The sequence below is a fragment of the Sceloporus undulatus genome, chromosome 2 (assembly GCF_019175285.1).
Source record: "Sceloporus undulatus isolate JIND9_A2432 ecotype Alabama chromosome 2, SceUnd_v1.1, whole genome shotgun sequence".
Taxonomy (NCBI): domain Eukaryota; kingdom Metazoa; phylum Chordata; class Lepidosauria; order Squamata; family Phrynosomatidae; genus Sceloporus; species Sceloporus undulatus.
In genome coordinates, this window is record NC_056523.1 from 198,671,553 (window position 1) to 198,693,008 (window position 21,456).

A 21,456-nucleotide genomic window follows, 5' to 3' on the forward strand; every position below is an offset into this window, starting at 1 on the left:
ATTGAGTAGTTTTACAATGTCTGTATTTATCTGGGGCTGCCATGACATTAAAATGTATGGCTGTCCATTGCACAATGGTAGTAGAGGAGTGACTAATGTGCTATGGCCCCAATTTGCAATTGGCATCAGTACCTATTGGGGCGCTCCCAATGGGTGCCAGAGCACAAAAGGATAATGCAATGAGCGTAAGATGTGCCCAAAGCAAACCAGAACTGCCCAATACACACTGGAAGCATCCAATTCACATTAGAATACAGACATGAACATCCCCTTAACTGGGTTTTGTTGCACTCCTGTAACTAATAATTTGTAAATAAGGATGCGATGAAAGCTCGTTGCTGTTCATTAAATATACAGGATTTTGTGGTTTCACCATACTTGGTATTTACAAGCTTTGAAATTTGGCACCTGGTCTACCAAGGTGTGAAAATTTGCAGATACATCATTAAAAAAAAGAAGTAACAGGGCACATCAATGAGAAATTCGATGTTCAGGACTCCCCTCCCCCTTAAGGAATAAAAAGTTCTCTTTAGGTTCTCTTTTAAATACATCACTCTCCACAGAGCAGAAAGAACAGTAATAACATTTTGTGCACCTCTTCAGGGATGGAAAAATTAAAGAGAGAAATTTACATAACTATTTGTAAAGTTACAAAATGTAGACTATGATGCAGACTCTTGGCCAAAATAAACATGTAATACAATGCAATGTTCAGACTGAAATCAATGAACACAAGAGGGAAAATCCACCACTAACTTACCTGATGTGCCCACCAGACCATTAGGTATGAAAATACTGCTATCCAAGTGATTGATCCAAAAAATGTGAAAGGAAAAAACTTCCTTGATGACTGAAAAACAGAAAGAATGAGGAAAAAAGTGAGTGCTGTTGTTTGTCAAAAGCTTACAAAATGAAGAATAATATTTGGATGTAGCACGTTCTTAACACTAGGCTCATTTGTGTTTTGCTCAGAAATTCTAATATGAGCATCAAGGGTTGGCAGCTTTGGTTGATCTGGGGCCCAGATCTTGCTGCAGGTTATGACTCCCAAATATTTTATTAAATTCATTGTGACAAGAATAACCATCATTTTATGATAGTTTATCAGCTCTTTTCAATGTAAGGCTCAGTATTTCAGATTTTCTTCGGTTAACTGACAAGTCTGAGCCAATACTATATACATAGTAACACCTGGAAACTGAGGAGCTATACAGATTGCCCCTAAGGGGCAGCATGTAGCTGCTCCTTCCCTGGCCGGATTGGGGCCATGGCAACCTCACATCTGGGAACCAATATGATCCGGCCTCTGGAGCTCCTTTTTTCACCCTCCAAGGGGCACCATAGATGCTTTATGATGCCCTTTTGCACTGCATCATGTGGATGCAGCGCCAGAGATGCATCATGATGGTGCGTGCATCTAGACCGTTGTGTACCAAAATGGCGCCATGGGGTGGAGTTAGGACGTCTAGCATCAAGACGCTGCACCTTGACTCCACCCACAGGCTGGCGCTTTCTGCCGGTCTGTATAGGGTCTGAGACATTTTAAAAAGGGGTTGGGAACTGATTCTGCTACATCATCCACAGGCGATTCAGCAGTCATTTATGGCTGTTAATGGCAACTCTTTTGGAGTAATACCGGGTCTCCTCTCGTCAAATTGGGCAATGGCTCCATCACTAGAGCAAACTGTGAAAGGGTAAGTGGACATTCTCGCTTTCTACCCATATTTCTGCCAACAGTGAGAGAATCTGCACTGTATAGGACACAAAGATTACTATATAAACACAAGTAAAACAAACTGAAAGGTTTTATCCAGATGTTCACAGACTCTTCGAAAGAATTCGATTCAGGCCTACCTGAAAGCTAGCTACCAAAGGATGCTATGACCAAAGACTGGGATGCATATAAGTTACTGTGATTTTCTAATCGAATCTGACAATTATCTGTCCTTCATAAGCTCATACTGGTCATTGCCTACATAGGAGCTGGCAGTATACCCCATTCTTTTCGCTAATATGCTTGTCAACAACTTTGCATCCTGGTTAATTAAATGCTGTACTGGAATAGTAGGATTTAATGTCCTCGGGATCTTTGGTTAGTTTATCTATCTAAGTAATTCTAATTGACCTATGTTTGGGATCACTCCCCCCCCCCAGTGGTTGAAAGGTTCCATCAGTAATGGAGAAAGTGATCTTACAAATGTTTTATATTAACCACCACTAAAACATCATCAAGACGAGGGAACATCTAATGCAAATTAAATACACATTTGATGTTTCTGCAAATATGGGCTAGCATCCTGTTGGCTACTCCCATCTAGAGTAGACCCATTCAATCAATCATTGGATGGTGAGTCATTATGTAGATAAAGCCCACTGATTTTAATGAGTCTTCTCTAGTCAGGACTTAAGCCATGATGATCATCCAAAGGAAATTCAATTCACAAAAAAAGTTAGAACTTTTCAGTTTATACAAAGAGCAATAGCTGTGTCCTTCATTGCATACTTGACCTTTTAAATAATGTAGTTTCACGAAATTCCCACTGCATCGCACAACCCCCCCCCAAAAAAAACCCGTATACAGTACTTTAGATGGAACGGCAGACTAATTTGCCCTAAATGAAGTCCTGTCTTTTTAAATCTCTTAAAGCAGCCAGAAATAATTACAACAAATGTTCCTGTAATAATCTCCCCCCACCACCATAATTTAATCCTTAATGTATCTGAGAATTGGTTCTTGAATTTTACTGAAGGTTGTCCTCTGTCCTTTTGAAACAATGTCCCTGGACCATTTGGACACTGGATAATTTACAAGATGTTATAACTATGTAGTAAGAGAGAAAGTGACAAAACTGTTCTTAAAATGGTCCTGGAAAGATTAGTTGACACGATCAGTCAGCAATTTTCCTCGTGAACATTTCCTTCCAGGAGACATATATGGTTTTTGTAATAGGGCTTTTGTATTAAGTGCATTGGAAAGAATCTAACATCTCTGTTTTTATGAGCAAGCTGGGCTGTGGTCATGGAAACAAGACATGCTGACAATATTTTTTTGTATTGCAAATATCCAATTTCCACCTTGCCAACACCACTTGGATTTGGCTCAAGAGTACATGGGCTCAGTACAGCTGATAAACAATGCTGTATCTGAACAATTAAAATTAGCTTGATGCATATTCTGGGCTTTACATTTCAGAGTATATTAAATTATAACTAACACTTCCACATTTAACTAACAGATTAATCAATTAAAAAGGTCCCTAATAAATTTGGCAGCACATTTTTTTTAAAAAAATGTAATTTACAAAATAAAAGGGAAGAGCTTAAAAAAATCATGTGATAGACACACCCAAAGAGGAGACATTTGTCCTTCAAAAGTAAAAGAGTTTCTTCTAAAATGGAATGTGCTATATGCCACCAAAAATCAAAGAAAGATTCTTTCTCTTCCACCAAATGTTTGTTTTTGTTATATAGAAACTGATTTAGATTTAAATTGAATTATTGTTCAAAACTAATTTGATAATTTACCAAATTTAAAAATATACATAAATAATTTCAATTCTTTAAAAGTACACATAAAGAATTTCAACCCTGTAACCCAAATTATAACTTGTACCTAAATAATGTCAAAACTGCAAACTAGTTGATTCTTAGTGCATATTACTATACTGACCAAAATGAATTAAACACTACCCATGTGGAAATCTATACATGCCACATTTTTGATGTTATCAGTCAGGACAAAGAGCTTGGTACAAAAACACATGGTGGTCAGTTGATATTAGCATTATAGTGTGGTGGCCATGAAGACTGTAATGCATTGGAGCCAGAATCTGTTGATGCACTAGGCTAACAGGGTCACACAACAGTTCAAGAAAGGGCAGGAGAATTCTGTCAGCTCCAAGCAGCCTATTTCCCCAAAGCCTTACAACCTTCATTGTCACTGTGCCCAGCTGGGTCACATATGTGGGAAAAACAAACAAACAAACAAAAAGATAGATAGATGCCTCACTTCCTGCAACTATTCTCACTTCATTGGCTATTATTGACACCAGTGATGCTCTATACATGCCACATTCCAATTCACCTGTTCTGCCCTATTGCTAGGAACCCTTGGCAACCAAGGTCCAAAATGCATTGCAGAAATAATCCAGTTTGAGACTGCTTTAACTGCCCTAGGTCAATGCTAGGGAATTCTCAAAATTGCAGTTTTGTGAGACATTTAGCCTTCTCTGTCAGAGAGCTCACGTGCTACAATAAATTACAATTCCCAAGATTCCCTAGCACTAAACCAGGGCCATTAAAGTGGTCTCAAACTGGATTATTTCCACAGTGTGCTATGGACCTTAGTTGTTCCAGGCTCCAAGAAAGGATGCATTGTGCTCTAGGTCTGTAACAGAACAATCACTGAATCCTGAATATGGATATGGAGAGAGAGCAAATGTGCTCATCTTCATTGGCTTCTACAGATGTGCAATTCTAACAGTGATATTGCTTTATTCCCCAAAAACGTGACTGTTAGAGAATCTCCAAATAATGTATGAAAATGAAGACTTAGAAGACTTTACAAGGGCACTGCTGTTTTTATGTGGGGCCAAAGGGTTAGTTTATTACTTGTCCCAGATGGCTTGTACTAGCCCTACCTTGCTGAGAAGAAAAGTTCTCTATAACTGCTTAATCTATCTTGCATGTGCTGAGCTGTACAGTGACTGTGCTGTGCTGTGATCCTGTCTGCTCTTGGAAGACAAACAGGGTCATGTAAGCTAAACTAGCTCAAGCTTGGTCAGCAGTCCTGTGTGGAGGAAAGGGGTAGGTTGGAAGGAACAATTTGAGAAAACAATCCAGGTACTTTTAAGAGGTTCAACCTGCAGCCATATTTTTAAAAATCTGTATCAACTTTATGTTATTATGTGGGGGACTAGCAGCAGTCATCATGTATGCAAATAGCTACTTCAAATATTGCTGTGGGTAGATTAACACATGATGAGAGATATCAGTCCTGTTCCTTACAAGGAGAAACTTCTGTCCTGTTCTGGCATGTAAGCTGCTATAGTATTTTCCCAGAGCGTGAAGTCGAAGGCTTTCATGGCTGGCATCCATAGTTTTTTGTGGGTTTTTCAGGCTATGTGGCCAGGAAGAAACTCTTCTAGAACATTTTATTTATTTAGGTATTTATATCCCGCCCTTCAGCCCTAATGACTCTCAGGGCGGCTTACATTTATTATTTTTTAACCAGACAGTTCCCTGCCCGCAGGCTCACAATCTAAAAGGCACGACACAAAAGGAGAAGGGAATGGTGAGGGGGGGACATGGCCACACAGCCCAAAAAACTCACAAAAACTATTTCCCCAGAGCCTCCCAGTGTTCCATTGGGAGTGTGTGCTTATCCATTGGGTGTTTCTGAATGGTGGGCTTCTAGCACTACAATTCAAAAAGCATTGTACAGCATTCCATCTTTGCATCCGTAGTGGATTTTATTTCCTTTGTTTTTGGTAAGAAAAAAGATTTAGGATGTAATAGGAAAACATGGTGCTATTCAACATCTTTATCAACGACTTGGAGGAAAGAATAGGGGCATGCTTATCAAATTTGCAGATGACACCAAATTAGGAGTAGCAGCTAATACCCCAGAGGAGAGGATCAGAATTCAGAATGACCTTAAGAGATTAGAAAGCTAGGCCAAAACTTAACAAAATGAACTTCAACAGGGAAAATGTAAAGTACTGTACTTAGGCACAAAAAAATAAAAATGAAATGCATAGATATAGGATGGGGGACACCTGGCTTAACAACAGTGCATGTGAAAGGGATCTAAGGCGTTCTAGTAGACCACAATTGAACAGGCGTCAACAGTGTGATGCGGCAGCTAAAAAGGCCAATGCAATTTTAGGCTGCATCAACAGAAGTATAGTGTCTTGATCAAGGGAAGTAATACTGTCACTCTATTCTGCTTTGGTCAGGCCTCTCCTGGAATACTGTATCCAGTTCTGGGCACCACAATTCAAAAAGGACATTGATAAGCTGGAGCGTATCCAGAGAAGGGAGACCAAATTGGTGAAGGGTTTGGAAACCATGCCCTATGAGGAGAGACTTAGGGAGCTGGGGATGTTTAGCCTGGAGAAGCGACAGTTAAGAGGTGATATGATAGCCCTGCTTAAGTATTTGAAGGGATGTCATAGTGAGGATGGAGCAAGCTTGTTTTCTGCTGCTCCAGAGAACAGGACCCGGAACAATGGATACAAGGTACAGGAAAAGAGATTCCATCTCAACATTAGGAGGAACTTCCTGACAGTAAGAACTGTTCAGCAACGCTGCCTTGGAGTGTGGTGGAGGTTTTTAAACAAAGGCTGGATGGCCATCTGTCAGGAGTGCTTTGATTGTGTCTTTCTGCATGGCAGGGGGTTGGACTGGATGGCCCTTGTGGTCTCTTCCAACTCTATGATTCTATAATTCTATAGGAGGATTAAAAATGACCTGACCCCCTAAAAATTCTGTGAATGACACAGAGTGACTGAACAACAAAAGTCTCTTCTGAAAGCAGAAACAGTCACTTCCTTATCCTTGACTTCATTTATTGTCACCTTTTCTGCAGAGACCGTGGGTGTGATCTGACCAAAGATTATACACTTAAGGTCTTAAGTGGAGATAGCTAAGCACATGCACCGGCTGAAATCAGTGTGACTTAAAAGTGTTTAGCTCTGGCTGTAATATATCTTGCATTAACTCTTTGTGTAACACATAGCATCCTCTGGAAACACACAAAAATGTTGAATTGTAGTAACAACACAGATGCTACACTTCAGACAAAAAAAAAATAAAGTCAGTAAACAAAAAAGAGCAGCACTTTAATGGTCAGCCTGCTTGTCTGTGTAATGATATAAAACATATACATTATTAAAGCTGTGATTTGCATGGAGGAAAGCCCAAATGACATTTTAAAATGTGCTTTTTCTAAGAAAGTACTGAGATGCTGTTTGCTTTTTTATGGAAGATACAAAAGCACTTTTCAAAATAAGAACAGAAAATAATGTGGATGATGGGAGTGAAAGTTAAACAACTCACTGGGTGCCTGAGGAATATTATGTAAACAGACATCTAAAGAAGCAGCTGCAGGGATCAACATGAAATAACTACGAACACCACAATTTATACACTTCCATTAAATATTTATACAGGTAAATGGCAATGTATTCAGAGCTATTGTCACCAGCCAAGACCTCCAATGGCCCAAACCAAATGTCATTTGCCACGGCACCCATGTCAAGTATTTGATCCACAAAGCTATTTAGTGGGGGCTGAGAAATGAAGAATTTATTATTAATGGAAACCAAACCATTTAATACATCTTGAGGAGAACTAAGCAAGATCTGCTCGTTAAAAGAAACAAAGAATACTTGCAGCATATGTTGCTTTACTTACTGGTTTCCTGACATCGGGCAAGGTGACCCATAATGGAAAAACAATAGGAAAAATGACCAGGTAGATGATCTGCTTGCGTGGGGTGTCAGGCCAGGCCAGGCTGAGTGGATGCTCTTCATCTTCCTCTTCCTGCAGCAAAAGAAAAAGAAAAAGAAAAGGAAGACTGTTTCAATCACATCCAGGTCAATTCAATTCAAATGTTATTGTATCAAGCCAAAGGACACAAAAACAATGTAGTGTGGTGTTGTGGTTTGAGTATGGGACTAGGATTCTGGGGACCAGGCTACAGAAACCCACTGGGTGGCTTTAGACAAGTCACATCCTCTCAGCTCCAGAGGAAGGCAAAGACAAACCCTCTCTGAGCAAATCTTGTCAAAAAGATCCCATGGTAGGTTCGCCTTAGAATCGTTGTAAGTCAGAAATGACTTGAAGACATACAACAACAAAATGGTCACTGCAATTATAACAGATACAATACAATACATTCCAGCAGGCATAATCCACCATAAAAGCTTACTAGGGTTAATACTAAAACAATCTTATTTCTAAACTATCTAAAATGTAGCTGTGATACCAATAAAATAAAATAAAAATATGCAAATAATATAGTTAAAAGCCTTTAAAATGAATTTAAGATTGTTAGTACCAAAAAACACTAATACCAATGTAAATTAATGCTTCTTAGTCATGCTCAAAATGGAGGACATTTTGAAGTTCCTCCTAGATAAAAGGCTGAAATGTAGGGCATGTCTTGGAAAAGAAGGATGTCTGGTTACCCTGGTCACTAGGCATGCAGGGTAAATTATTTGCCATAACACAACTGATGTTGTGTTAGAGTGGCAGAAGTAGAATAGAACATACATCACTATTGCACACTTGGGGACACACTGAGAATTACAATTGCCTGTTATGCATTGCACACAGATTTTTCAGCAATTCTGGTTTATTTAGCACACAAATGGATGGATTTATCCTGCACACATTACAACATAAATAAAAAGGAAATAGGGCAGTAGAGACCACCATAGTGTGATTCAAGAGAGATGACTAAAAAGCCCAGAGATCTTGTAGCGCCTTTGAGACTAACTGTGTGAAAGAAGTTGCAACATAAGCTTTTGTAGACTTGGTTTACTTCTTCAGATGCATAGATGCTTTTGATGAGGCTTGCTTCCTGCATCTGAGGAAGTAGGCCAAGTCTATGAAAGCTTAGGCAACAACATATTTCACTCAGTCTCAAATGTGCTAAGATCCCTTTGTATACTGATATTCTAGACAAATGTGGCTGAGTCTCTAAAAAGCCAAGGATAGGTGCCTGTATTTATTCTATTAAATCAGAACTGTCTGAGAAAAGGTGCCCTTGCCCCTTTGGTTGGCATTACATGTGCGTGATTGTTCTTTCTCTCTAACCTCCTGTATTGTCTGACAACATAAACTTAAAAAAAACAACCATGGTTGTAATGCCTCCGACAGAGATGTGACACATTCTACAAGTATGATCACAACCCACTAGTTGGAAACTAATTATTTTCAGAACCTCTAAGCACATATTCTCACTTCCTCAGCAATAAACTGTGTCCATTGAAATTCAATATGCCCATGGAATTAGACGATATGGGGGAAATGGCCTGCTATTCAGAGGTGAAGTGCAGGCTACTTTGATAAAGAGGTCACATAGTCATGAAAAGAGACAAATGCTGGAGACATTTCCCCCCTGAAACAAACTAACCATGTGTTGCTCCTCTAATATATTAATCTAAACCTTCTTTGCCACAGTTGTTCACTAAGCTGTTTAGTAATCACACAGAAAACAATAAGGGTTTAGGATTCCTTCTTTATTGAATCTAAGGTGCTTTTTCTTTTCACTTAAGATTATCTTTGCCATGGTAGGCACAAATAATTCTTTTCTGATTTGGTTTCCATAGGAACTGGTAAAAAAGGAGCATGCCTGAGTAGGAGGTGATGTTAATGTGAAACTGAATGTTATTTTTAGGAAAGCCATGGGTTAGAACAACTACAGTTGAACTTGGTTAATTGCCTACCTAACCAAAGAATGATTATTTTTCAAAAAGTATATACAGTATAAAGGTTCTGGAAGATCAACCTAAAAAATATTCACAGAGAATCTCCTGTAGTCCTCCTAGTCTATCTGTCATTCTTCCTCTTTTATTGACTCCATTCACTGCTAAGCTGTAAATATGCAATATTATAGAACAGGACAGTCTAATACCAGCAAGAAGAAAATACATGTCTAGGAATGAGTGGCAACCTTTGGAAAAATACAGCTAACCTCACATTCCCTTCACTGTCTGAAAATAATATAAGTCTGTAGTATTATACTCAGACCCAAGAGAAAGGTCCACAGAATTAAAAGGGCTCCCCATTAAAATTCAAAACATTTCTCAGTCAGACTATTGTCCAGGATCACTAAGGATTCTGAGGACTGTAGCCTAAAAGTAAGGTTTCCAAGCTTTGGAGTTTACTCCTGCGTAGACATGAATATGATGATACTAAGGCGCTTTCCAGACGGCCAAAAAGGGTGGTCTGCAAAGCGCCTTCATTTGCTGCGTGGAGGAGCCTCTACGGCCAAACTGCGCGACTCCTCCGCGCAGCAAAAAGAAGCCACAAAAAGCGGCTTCTTTTTGTGGCGCAGTAATGATGCCGCAAGGCGCCAATGGTGCACTTGCAGCGTCATTACTGCGCTGTGACGTGTGGACGCTAAGCGTCCACTACGTCAAGATGGCGGCACCCATGTAGCATGGGCACCACCATTTTGTACATGCTCAGCACGTACTAGGGTTGGGGCTTCTTTTTGTGGTGCACATGTACTTTTAACCCTAGTACGTGCCGTGCATGTACTTTTGGCCCGTGCGGAACGGGCCTATGAATCCTAAGATAATCTGGATATGTAGTTCAAAAGTAATGTTTCCAGGTTTTGGAGCCTATGTCTAAGACATGACAAAGTTGTACTGTAAATCAACCAACAATCCTTAATTTACTTAATGGTGATAATTTTAAAACACAGACTTTTCTAACTTGCATGCAGTGTTAGAGCAACACTGGTTTTGCTCTTGGCATGGATGAGAGATTTGGGACAAAAAAGACTTTAAAAATCTAATTATTCATTTTGTATGCATGAAAGATATATGAGTTCTGTGAAATGACCTGTACCCCCCTCCATACCAGTCCCACTTGCCCACACATAGCATGTATGTAAGACAGCCTTTGGGTTTTTTCCTTTGTGTGGTGCCTTTTGCTGTAGAACTGCTATAGTAAAAAAAGCATCCCATACATATAAAGCTTTCAATGAACTAAAAAACCCATCATATCTAAAATTTCATGGCCAGAAAGCATGTCTGTGGTGGTTCCAAAACCTGGCTTTCCAGGTGTTTTTGGACTACAGTCTAGAACAATAGGAGGCGAGTGCTCCTGAGTCTGATGGCTGGGAACCACATATATACACCATTCCTTCAGATAACAGAATTCCATAGAGAGTCCACTACAAAAAGGCTCTGGAATAGAATGCATGTCACAGAAAACATAACTGATTATTTGTTGACACAAAAAGACATAATTTGTCTTTGAAAGGACTGAATTTGATTTGTACATTCTGCTTCCAGCCCAAAAATGAACCTTGCTTTGTTTAATATGTGTGAAATAAGACCCTTAGAATGATGGCAAACCCGGGACAAAGTTCTCAGGATTCAATGATATGACATCTCTACTGTATATGGTTACACTAGGAAAATGAGCCAGCATGATGTAATGGTTTGAGTGTTGGACTATGACTCCAATGTTTGTCATTAACAACAGTAAACATGAATCCTAAAAGTTATGAGATCAAGTCTGGCTTACAATCTTGCATATACTGAACAGACACAGCGCCAGGGGACCGTTGTGATGCCACACACCGTGTGTTGAGGCATGCGGTGTCACGCCGGCCTGGGAGTGGAGCTGGAGTGTGTGTCATATGGACGCCACACCCCGACTCCGCCCATAACCCAGCTTTTCCTGCCGGTATGCACAGCCCCTAAGACTTCTAGATCTATTTGACATGAACTGTCGTCTAGCCAAGTGTCTCCTATCCTATATCTGTGAATTTCCTATCCTGTATCTGTGAATTTCATTTTTTCTGCCTAAGTGTAGGACCTTACATTTCTCCCTGCTGAAGTTCATCTTGTTAGCTTTAGCCCAGCCCTCTAATCTTGTCAAGGTCATTTTGAATTTTAATCCTGTTCTCTGGGGAATTAGTAACCCCTCCCAGTTTGGTATCATCTGTAAATTTAATCAGTATGCTCTCTATTCTTTCATTCAAGTCACTGATAAAAATGTTGAACAACACAGATCCACTAGTCACTTCCCTCCAGGATGAAGAGAAGCCATTGGTGAGCACACTTTGGATTTGGTCAGTCAACCAATTATGAATCCACCTAACAATAGTACTGTCTAGGCCTCATTTTACTAGCCTATTTACAAGAGGATCATGGGGAACTTACAAATGGTCTGGTTAATGATCTGCTCTAGAATCTTTCCAAATACTGATGTCAGGCTGACTGGGCGATAATTGTTTGGGCCCTCTTTTTTTGCCTTTTTGAAGATGGGGACAACATTTGCCCTCCTACAATTTGTGGGGATTTTTCCTGTTCTCCAAGAATTCTAAAAAATTATTGTCAGTGGTTCTGAAATTACTTCTGCCAGTTCTTTTAATCTCTTTGGATGTAGCTCATCTGGCTCTGGAGACCTGAATTCATTTAGAGTAGTGAGGTATTCCTGTACTACTTCTCTACTTATTCTGGGCTGCATTCCCCCCACTACACCAAACGATCCTCACTCCTCAGGTTGTGTACTATTTTACTTGTTAGAGAAAGCTGAGGCAAAGAAGGTGTTGAATAGTTTTGCCTTTTCTTTATCCCTAGTTAGTACTTGGCCGTCTTCTCCACACAGTGACCCTGTCATTTCCTTATCCTTCCTTTTGCTGCAGACATAACTAAAAAATGACTTTTGATTGTTTTTTATTTGTCTGGCAAGCCTAAATTCATTCTGTGTTTTAGCTTTTTTAACTCTCCCCTACATATACTGACAATATGCTTGAAATCCTCTTTGGTGCTTTGCCCATTTTTCCATTTCTTGTACATGTTTTTATTAAACACTTAACTCAGTTGAAAGTTCTTTAGTTAACCATTCTGTTTTCTTTAGACACCTCCTATTTTTCCTTCTTACTGGAACAGTTTTAGTTTCTGCCTTTAATATCTCACTTTAAGAAACTCCTACCCATCTTGAACTTCCTTCTTTTTCAGGATCCTTTGCATAACTCAAGAGGAGTGTTGGCAACTGCCTGATAACTTTCTTTTGTCACTTGGACCTCAAATTTTGAATTAACACCAGCAAAATAATAAAAAAAAGGAGGGGAGAGGAGAAGCGTAAAGATAATTCTGCAAATTAACTAGCATAATGTTTAAAGGAGTTATAAAATATTCTTTTTTTAAAAAAATGCAAAATACATTATTCTCACGTTTCGACTGACGTAGGACTGGCAGTTGGCAGCATGGTCTAGTTATATAAGTATAGTGTAGACTTATGAACTTTCAGTGATTGAGGATCCTTCTTAGTACAGATTATTTGAAAGAAATCAATCTCAACACTGTACAAAGATTAGAATTTCTGACTCTGCAGGTGTTTCCAGTAGGCTTTGAAAACACACCAGCCTGAATATTTTATGAGACGCAATTGTATTTCCTTTTGCCTCTCTTCTTCCTGAATAATTTCTGAGGTATAAGCAACAGGAAGGACAGACCACATCAATTTATTCAATACTAGGCTCTACTGTGTTTCCTGTATTTATTTATTTATTTTAAAAAAATCCTTGTTAGATTAAGGACAAATTCCAGACAACATTAAGCCTTCTTAAATCCCATTGAGTCAATGGTAATTCTAAGTGCTGAATTCAAATTAAAATGCTTGATTAGTCTCAATTTAGAACAAAAATAATAGAATAACATTCAGATTAAAAACTAAACAGTTGTATCCTCTTCACTCTCTTTTTTATGCTTTGAAGATAGTCTTGAATTGGTCTGAAAACAAATGCAAGCTACTGGGACACATCAAAAAGAGAAACAACCTCATGTTAGCTTTAATTATTAGTTCCCTTGCTATTTATAGACTGACAGGTAGGAACCTGATTTTAAAAAATCACTCTGGATCAAACATAACTGGCCAAGATCATGGATCGTCAGATGCAGCTTCAATTATGGAGCTTTGTCGCTTTAGGCACTTCTGCTGATGCCACCCCTTCCCACAAAAACTAACTCTTAAGACAGACAGCATCCCATTCAAAGAGTTTCTGAAATGCTGCAGACTGAGGTGCTGGGAAATGATGACTGCAGCATTTTCCCAATGCAAGGGCACACTGAGATGGGCAGCTAATAGACCCCTCGATGTTCTGCCAAAACTGCTAGACTCAAGGTACCTTGCACCTGGGAGACTGCTACAGTTGTCTCCCTACAACAAACTACAATTCCCAGAATTCTATAGCACTGAGCCATGTCAGTTAAAGTGGTGTCAAACTGGATTATTTCTCCAGTACGGATCCTCTGCAGTGCCTTGGAAACTTTTCAGTTGCGGTGCTAACTGGGTTAAAAGTTATGTTTTTGGGGTCATGTTTGTCATTAACAACAGTAAACATGAATCCTAAAAGTTATGAGATCAAGTCTGGCTTACAATCTTGCATATACTGAACAGAATACTAGCCAGTTTTGTGTGTAATTGCTCTTCCAAGCAGACACCTATCTCATATTTCTTCATTTGCAGTAAGTCCTCAAGACCACCTAGAAAATGAGGGTTCTTTTGGCGTCCCCAGCCTACACAGCAGCTCATCAAACAAAATTTCATCCTTCAAAAGGGAAGATTAACCATTTCAAGGAAGGTCTCTCTGTCTCTCCCCCTCAACTAACCACTGGGACAAATAATTCCCAGCTCCTTTCGCTTCCCCCACATCCTAATATTTCCCATTTTCACACAATGGGGAGAACGCCAATTTTCTTTATTCCAGATGCAGAGAAAGAAAAAAGCCCAGGGACTCCCAGGAATGTGGTAAAGTCTTCCGTCCGAACAAAATGGTGTTTCTCAGCACTGAATGGGAATGGCTTGGTGCCAGGTGACAGAATGGGGCCATTTTGAGGACACTTTGGTGTGCGGTAAAATGCATTTTTTTCTCAGCCTCGTGCGTCCCTGAGCATCCCCTTCCCATGCCCATAATGGGAGAAAATGTGTGTGATAAGGTGCCAAGTTAATATTTAAATCTGAGCCTCTCCTTTCCTAGACTTAAACCACAGTAAATTTGTTAGTTTCATGACATTTTTTTGTTGTAATTAATCTTTAAAGCTGCAGTCAGCATGCCCATGAAATCTCACAGAAAGAGTTGGCTTACAATGATCTCAACTCCTGTTTTATCTGTCAATACATCTTCACAAGAATATATTCTTGAGGTATGTTCGCCTAATGGATTCTGCTTGTTCTTCATCTAATGATGTTAGCCACTAGAGAGTAAACTATCCAAACAAAACAGGAAGCATATGAGTAAGAGCACTTCCATGATCCTTTTGTCTGACATGTAATGTTCACTTCAGAAAGAAGATCCCAAGGGAAAACCTTTCTCCAAATATGTGTGATTTACATCTACAGAAAAGCATCTGTTCCTATCTCTGCATTTCTCTACACTCTACTGTATTCTTACAAACTTCCTCCTCTGGCCTCCTGATAACATGTCAGAGCAAACCCACTGCTAGAATGTCTAGAAGTAAGGAATGTAGGTTAAATGGCAGAACTTGCAAGAATATCCTTTTATCCACCCTGTTAATCATAGTTGACAGGCTGTGGCCCTAGGAGACAACATTTTTCTCAGTACAACCAAAACAGTTGCTATTAATGGTGCCGGGGGTGTGCATGTAATTCCCTAGGCAACATGCTAGAAATGTATCCTGGGAGGAAACATTGCTGACTTCGCCCTTGCCTAGGATAAAGTGATAATTCAAGAGATAGTGTATGTTTATTTCCATATGCTATAATCACACTGCACTGTTTTATGAGTTTATGTGAAATCATAATTTCTCTTTAATCTCCAAGGCAAATGGACTTGTGGACAAATTTTTCCTCTTTTAGTAATAAGAGAAGATTTTCATAGACTCAAATCATCAGAGAAACAGAGTTGAAAGCAATCATAGTAATCCAGTCCAGCTTCCTGACATGTGGCCATCTAACTTCTGTTTAAAAACCTCCAATGCAGAAGAGTCCACTACCTTTTTATGTAGTTTATTCTGTTACTGAGCAGCTTTTACCATTTGGAAGATCTTTTTAATGTTTAGTTGCAATCTTCTTTCTTGTTATCTGAATTCACTTGTCCTACTTTCTGGAACAGCAGCAAACAAGTTCACACCATCTTCCACATGCCAACCCTTCCTTTTTTCCTTCTCTCCCTCTCTTTTTGAAGAAGTAGTTGTAAACATCAGAGCTTGGCAGTTATCTTTTTAACTACAACCCCCACAATCCCCAAGCCAGCATGGCCCATGGCTGTGGGGTTCTGGGAGCTATTTAAAATAAAGGAAAATTTTCAAAGATCCTGTGACCTTAAATTGGAAACCACAACGTTAAATATCTATCTAAACTTGTGGTTGATACCCAATTTGAGGTAGTGAATTGCTACAACTATCATGAACTGTATGGTACACACACTGGCCCCTTGGTATCTGCTGAGGTTTGGTCCCAGGATATCCCATGGATACCAAAACCCATGGATGTTCAAGTTCCTTTATATACAATGGCTTAGTAAAATGATGTCCCTTCTACAAATGGCAAAATCAAGGTTTGTTTTTTGTTGTTGTGGCTGAATATTTTCAAATCATGGCTGGTGGAATCCATGAATACAGAATCTGTGAATACCGAAGGCCAAGTGTATACCGCCAATGGATGACTCTGAGTCCTAATATTGAAATAAGGAGCAGAGTTTCTCTCTTCTCTAATTGTTCACAATTTTATGCACCCCTACTGTGTGGGGTTGAGTCTCCCTTATCTGAAATGTTTGGGACCAGAAGTATTTTGGATTTCGCAGTTTTTCAGGTTTGGGAATATTTGCATGTACATAAAAAGCTATCTTGGGGATGATATCCAAGTTTAAACATGGAATTCATTTATGGTTTTTATATACCTTATACACATTGTATATACTTTATACAAATAATTTAATACACAATATTTTAAAAATATGTTTGTGCATGAAACAAAGTTTGTGTACAATGAACCATGAGAAAGCAAAGGTGTCAGTATCTCAACCACCCAAGTGGACAATTAAGTTCAGAGTATTTTGAATTTTAGAATTCCAGATAAGGGATACTCAACTTGCACTCCTTTGTGGAACTTTTTGGATAACATGGAATCAAGCATAAACACAATTAACAGAAGTGGAGTGGGGTAAAAGGATAAAAATAAGTAACCTCATCTGCTCCAACAGCAGCTCCATTCTGCACAGGTCCAGGACCATCATTTGGAGGTGTCACAGCCACTTCAATTTTTTCTGAAACATAACCCAGAAAGAATCAAAAATAGAAAAGAAAAAAAATCAGAGAGCAAATCATTAATTTTACCTCATTTGTACTACAACACCAACAAACATATCAGTTTAGATATTTTTAATTAACTCATTTAAAAGATAGTTTCAGATAAAAACTAGCCCATCTTAAGTTGACTGGAGTCAAAAGATTTTACACATTACAGACAAATCAAGAACAACATTTTTCTAATCAATTATTTATGCCAATATCATGGCAAAGAATTTATGTTTCTTGTTCCCATAGCTGCTGACTCAGAAATAATAATAATTTTTGGTCTTGCATCTACCTAGACCTGAAAATTATTATTTCAGACTAAAACTCCCAGGACTTTCCAAATAGTACAGCCAGTGATTATGGTGGCTGAAGACCTTTCCAAATTCTAAACAAACAATGTTTCCCAAAACGCATCAGATTCTTTCTGATTTTGGAAGCTAAGCATGGTCAGCTCTGGTTAGTTCTTGCACAGGAGACTGCCAATGAATACCAGGTGCCGTAGTTATATTTCAGAGGAGGAACTGGCAAAACTATCACTGAGGATTCCTTGCCTAGGAGAAACATATGAAATTCATGGGGTTGCAATAAGTTGTCAAGTAAACTACACATGTGTGCATATGTGCGCGCATACACACTGTTTCCAAGCTCTGCCTTTTCCTTGGAAATTTATCATGCAAGGTACACATATGGCCATCCTCTTGAAGCTTGGGAGAAAATTGTCAGGAGGCAGGGCTCCCATGGCCATTAAATAAAACAAGACAGACTATTTCCCCTAATTGGGCATTGGAACTTTTGGATCACTCTCCTTGGCAATTCCATCAAGCTGTTTGGTGCAAAGATATCCCAGTAACGATATTAATAAATGGCTGAAAGCAAGAAAATGAACAATCAACAGCAGTCTTTCTTCTGCAGGGTGTCCTTGACTACGAACACATTTGTTAGAAGCCATTATGGATGGCTGGGAGTGTGACTCCTGTTCTTTATGGGCGATACACACCAATACAAATCAAATAGATAAGCTGCAAATGAGCCAATAGATTAGCTTTCCTCGACCTATGAGACTGACTAAGCTTAACAAATTGAAAAAGAATCTGACAAATGAACACTGGTTATTTATATTTATTTCCATTGCTGGGTTGTGATCTAGAGACCGAGATATTTGAGACACCAAGATGCCTAATTCACACTGTGCTGTATATGTAAAAATTTCAGCCAAAACAGTATGTACCACAAAGAGGTGTGCTTATTTTTATAATGTATGTATAAAACTGTCATGGATAATCTTAAATGTCTTTTATTCAGTAAAGCGTAACACAGTATATATGCAAATATATCAGAAAAAAGGAGATTTTTTTTTTTAAAAAAAATCTCGTATGGAAGAAAGAATATTATACTCTTATACATACCGGCGTGATTAGCAGTTCCATTCCGCTTTTCACCATCCTCCACCGGGCACTTTTTTGCCATCTTATGAAGAATTGATGCCTTTTCTTTGAACTTTCCTAGGAGGAAAAGCATCCATGTTAAAACACAGCTATTTCTGGGCCATTGCGTCAACTTCTTATTTCACTCCATAAAGGTATGCCATGCTGAATTGTTCTAAGTCAAAGAGATTGTGCCCCTCTCTTACTCTGCTCTTCTAACCCCTTTTAAGAAAAAAATAACAGCTTGGGAATTTCTGTGTCTCACAGAATTTCTGTAACTTTGAGGGACAGTACTTGTGGGTTAAGGAAGCATACTGATTTAGATCTAATTAACTCTGAACAAAGTGAAGCATCAGAATTAAACCATCTTTCAAATTAAACTAACATTTTATTTTCCTATTCTTCAGAGCCCAATTTTAGAGAAGATTTTTTGTTTCTGTTGTTCTGAAAAAGCAACCTAGGGCTTAGTGATGTATGTGTATTCAAAATAAGGCCCACTGAATGCAATGTGCTGAAGGCTAAAGTGGCACCCTAAAGTCTAAAAAAATAGCATTGAGTGTTTGCATGCTGGCAGGAACTGCTTTCAGAAGCTTGAAAATACAAATTCCCTTTGCACTTAAAAAAGCCTCCAATCAAGTACTTGTTAACCCTGTAAGGCCTTTATGTAATTTGGAGTATTATCAACATATGTGCATGATCTCAGTATGAGTCTTCTTCAGTTTATTTTCTCTTTTTAAATTCCAAATAGTCATCTTGGGCTATCTAGGGAAATGCCATGACCAAATGCCCCAATTAAGACAAAGCAAGTCGTGCTTTGGAGGCCTGGAAAAGAGATTTTGGTTCACACTTCCTATCAACCCCTTTCCTCTTTTTTATCAGAATATGGAAAAGGATAGCTAACCCAAACAGCCTCACCAATAAAATAAGGATCCATTCCATGTTGGATACACATAGATTTGTACTCTCATTTCCCTCTTACCTTTGGTCAAACTGGTTTTGTACACTTCTGAAACAATGCAAAAACCAAAGCTGGTCCATAACAGGTGAAAATCAAATGAATGTATGAACCCTAAGTGGCTACACTTTTGTCAGACTTTCTCATTGACTACAGGGTTGTCATTCAACTAATACCCCCAACAATAAAATGGTTTCAATCAGTAAATGGGAATGAGGGAATTATAGCCTCTCTTTCAGGCAACTCTCTGTATACATTTATTTATTTATTTACTTATATTCCACTTTTCTCCCTATATAGGGACTCAAGGTAGCTAATAACAAATTTAAAACAGTACAAATTAAAAACAATACAAAAACATTAAAATATAAATATAAAGTTAAAAAGAATTAAATAATTTATATAGTGAAAAACCACACACATCAAAAATATTAAAATTCATTAAAAACTATATACAAACCTTGACATCCGAATTGCACAGCATTTAAAAGCCTCATCAGTCTGAAAAAGGCTGATGGCATGAGAGCAAGGACGGGGCCATCCTGGCCTCTCTAAAGAGGAAGTTCCAGAGTCTGGGAGCAGCCACTGAGAAGGCCCTCTCTACCTTGTCCCCACCAAACAAGCTTGAGAAGGTGGTGGGACAGAGAGGAGGGCCTCTCCAGACTATCCTAGTAATGAGTTCCTAACATCTGCTCTACAAGGTTGGAGGACCTTCCAGAGGAAACAGAAAAAAAGGAATGTCATGCTGTTCATGACAGTCACACTATTGGTTTCCATCCACCATTATGACCTGCACATTGCCTAACTCTCTGTTCTTGGGCTAACCTTACTTTTACAATTATTTGAGAAATGGGTAAGAGAAACAGTCAATTATAACAATAGTCCGACAGCAATGGGGGACAGCTGCTCATCCCAATACCTGGTGGAAATATTACTTCCATTTCCATTTTCCCTTTCTTTATGTTTCTGAGCTACAGATTACCTAATTGTTTCCTTGAGATAAATCAAGTCACAAAATATTAAAAAATCAGATTGCAGCAATTTATGAAAATGTATCATTTTTAGTTTTCTGAGAAACTACCTGGGTGCAATAAGGCAAAGCATACTGGGAACAGAAGCACCCACCTATGAGAGCATAGACCTTAGACACAAGCATATTATGAAATAAAGGGACCTTAAAACAGAACATCCACCAATAACATTTGTCATATCGTTGGAAGCTGGATCATGAACCCATTCAGAATTGCTCTTATTTTACTATTAAAGTTTCAGAGTAATTTTAGAAAAATCTATCACTTTTGTGGCTTAAATAGCTGAAAGGTACCCAATTCCACCTGATCTTAGAAGCTAAGCAGCATCAGAACATAGTTAACACTTGGATGTGAGACTGCCAAAGAATACCAGATACTATAATTCAGAGGAAGGATTTGGCAAAACTACCTCTGAGTATTTCTTGCCTAAAAAACCCCTAGGAAATTCATAGGTTGCCATAATTCAACATGCAACTTGACACACACACAACTCAATAGGCAATTCAACACACACACACACACACACAAGTTGTACAAACAACAATGTATTTGGTATACACAATAATGTGAAAGTATGAGCACTGTTCACAAGAGAATGCAACAGCAGTTCACATGGAAAACAAACATCAAAAATTAAATTGAAAGAAAGACTGTTTAAGGAATCATTACAAGGAAGAGGGGTGATGAAAGAAAAGCAATTAATGAAACAATAGTTCAGACATTGGCTTATCTTAATGTAGCGCAAAACTTAAAACTGAAATAATTCATATCCTTTCATATTGAAGATAGTCAAATAAGCACATGAGCAGAAAAACAGGCACCTGTCTTGTATGGAGACAGAGATGGATGTATACAAGTCATTTGTTCATGTTGTAGCAAAGTAGGTTTACAATCTTATCCTATAGTTAACCAAAGATGGAGAATCAGACATGTTGTTCTTGCAGATACTGAGGGAGGTGTACAGACAGCTGCTCCCTTCCCCGCAACATGTCTTAATGAGACTGGCACTGCCAGGGCCATAGTGGGCACAGGGGAGA

At 38.8% G+C, this 21,456-nt stretch overlaps 1 protein-coding gene across 2 annotated transcripts in view; it reads right to left on the reverse strand.

Moving 5' to 3' along the window:
* Positions 1 to 21,456, reverse strand: part of SLC24A2 (solute carrier family 24 member 2) — a 98,030-nt gene that overhangs the window by 7,909 nt on the left and 68,665 nt on the right. For both annotated transcript variants that reach the window (XM_042455676.1, XM_042455675.1), the window contains 4 exons: positions 18,416 to 18,511; positions 16,899 to 16,978; positions 7,417 to 7,545; positions 761 to 850 (listed from right to left, as the gene is read on the reverse strand). In XM_042455676.1, coding sequence (XP_042311610.1) covers positions 761 to 850; positions 7,417 to 7,545; positions 16,899 to 16,978; positions 18,416 to 18,511 — 395 coding nt within the window. The remainder of the gene's footprint in view (positions 1 to 760; positions 851 to 7,416; positions 7,546 to 16,898; positions 16,979 to 18,415; positions 18,512 to 21,456) is intronic.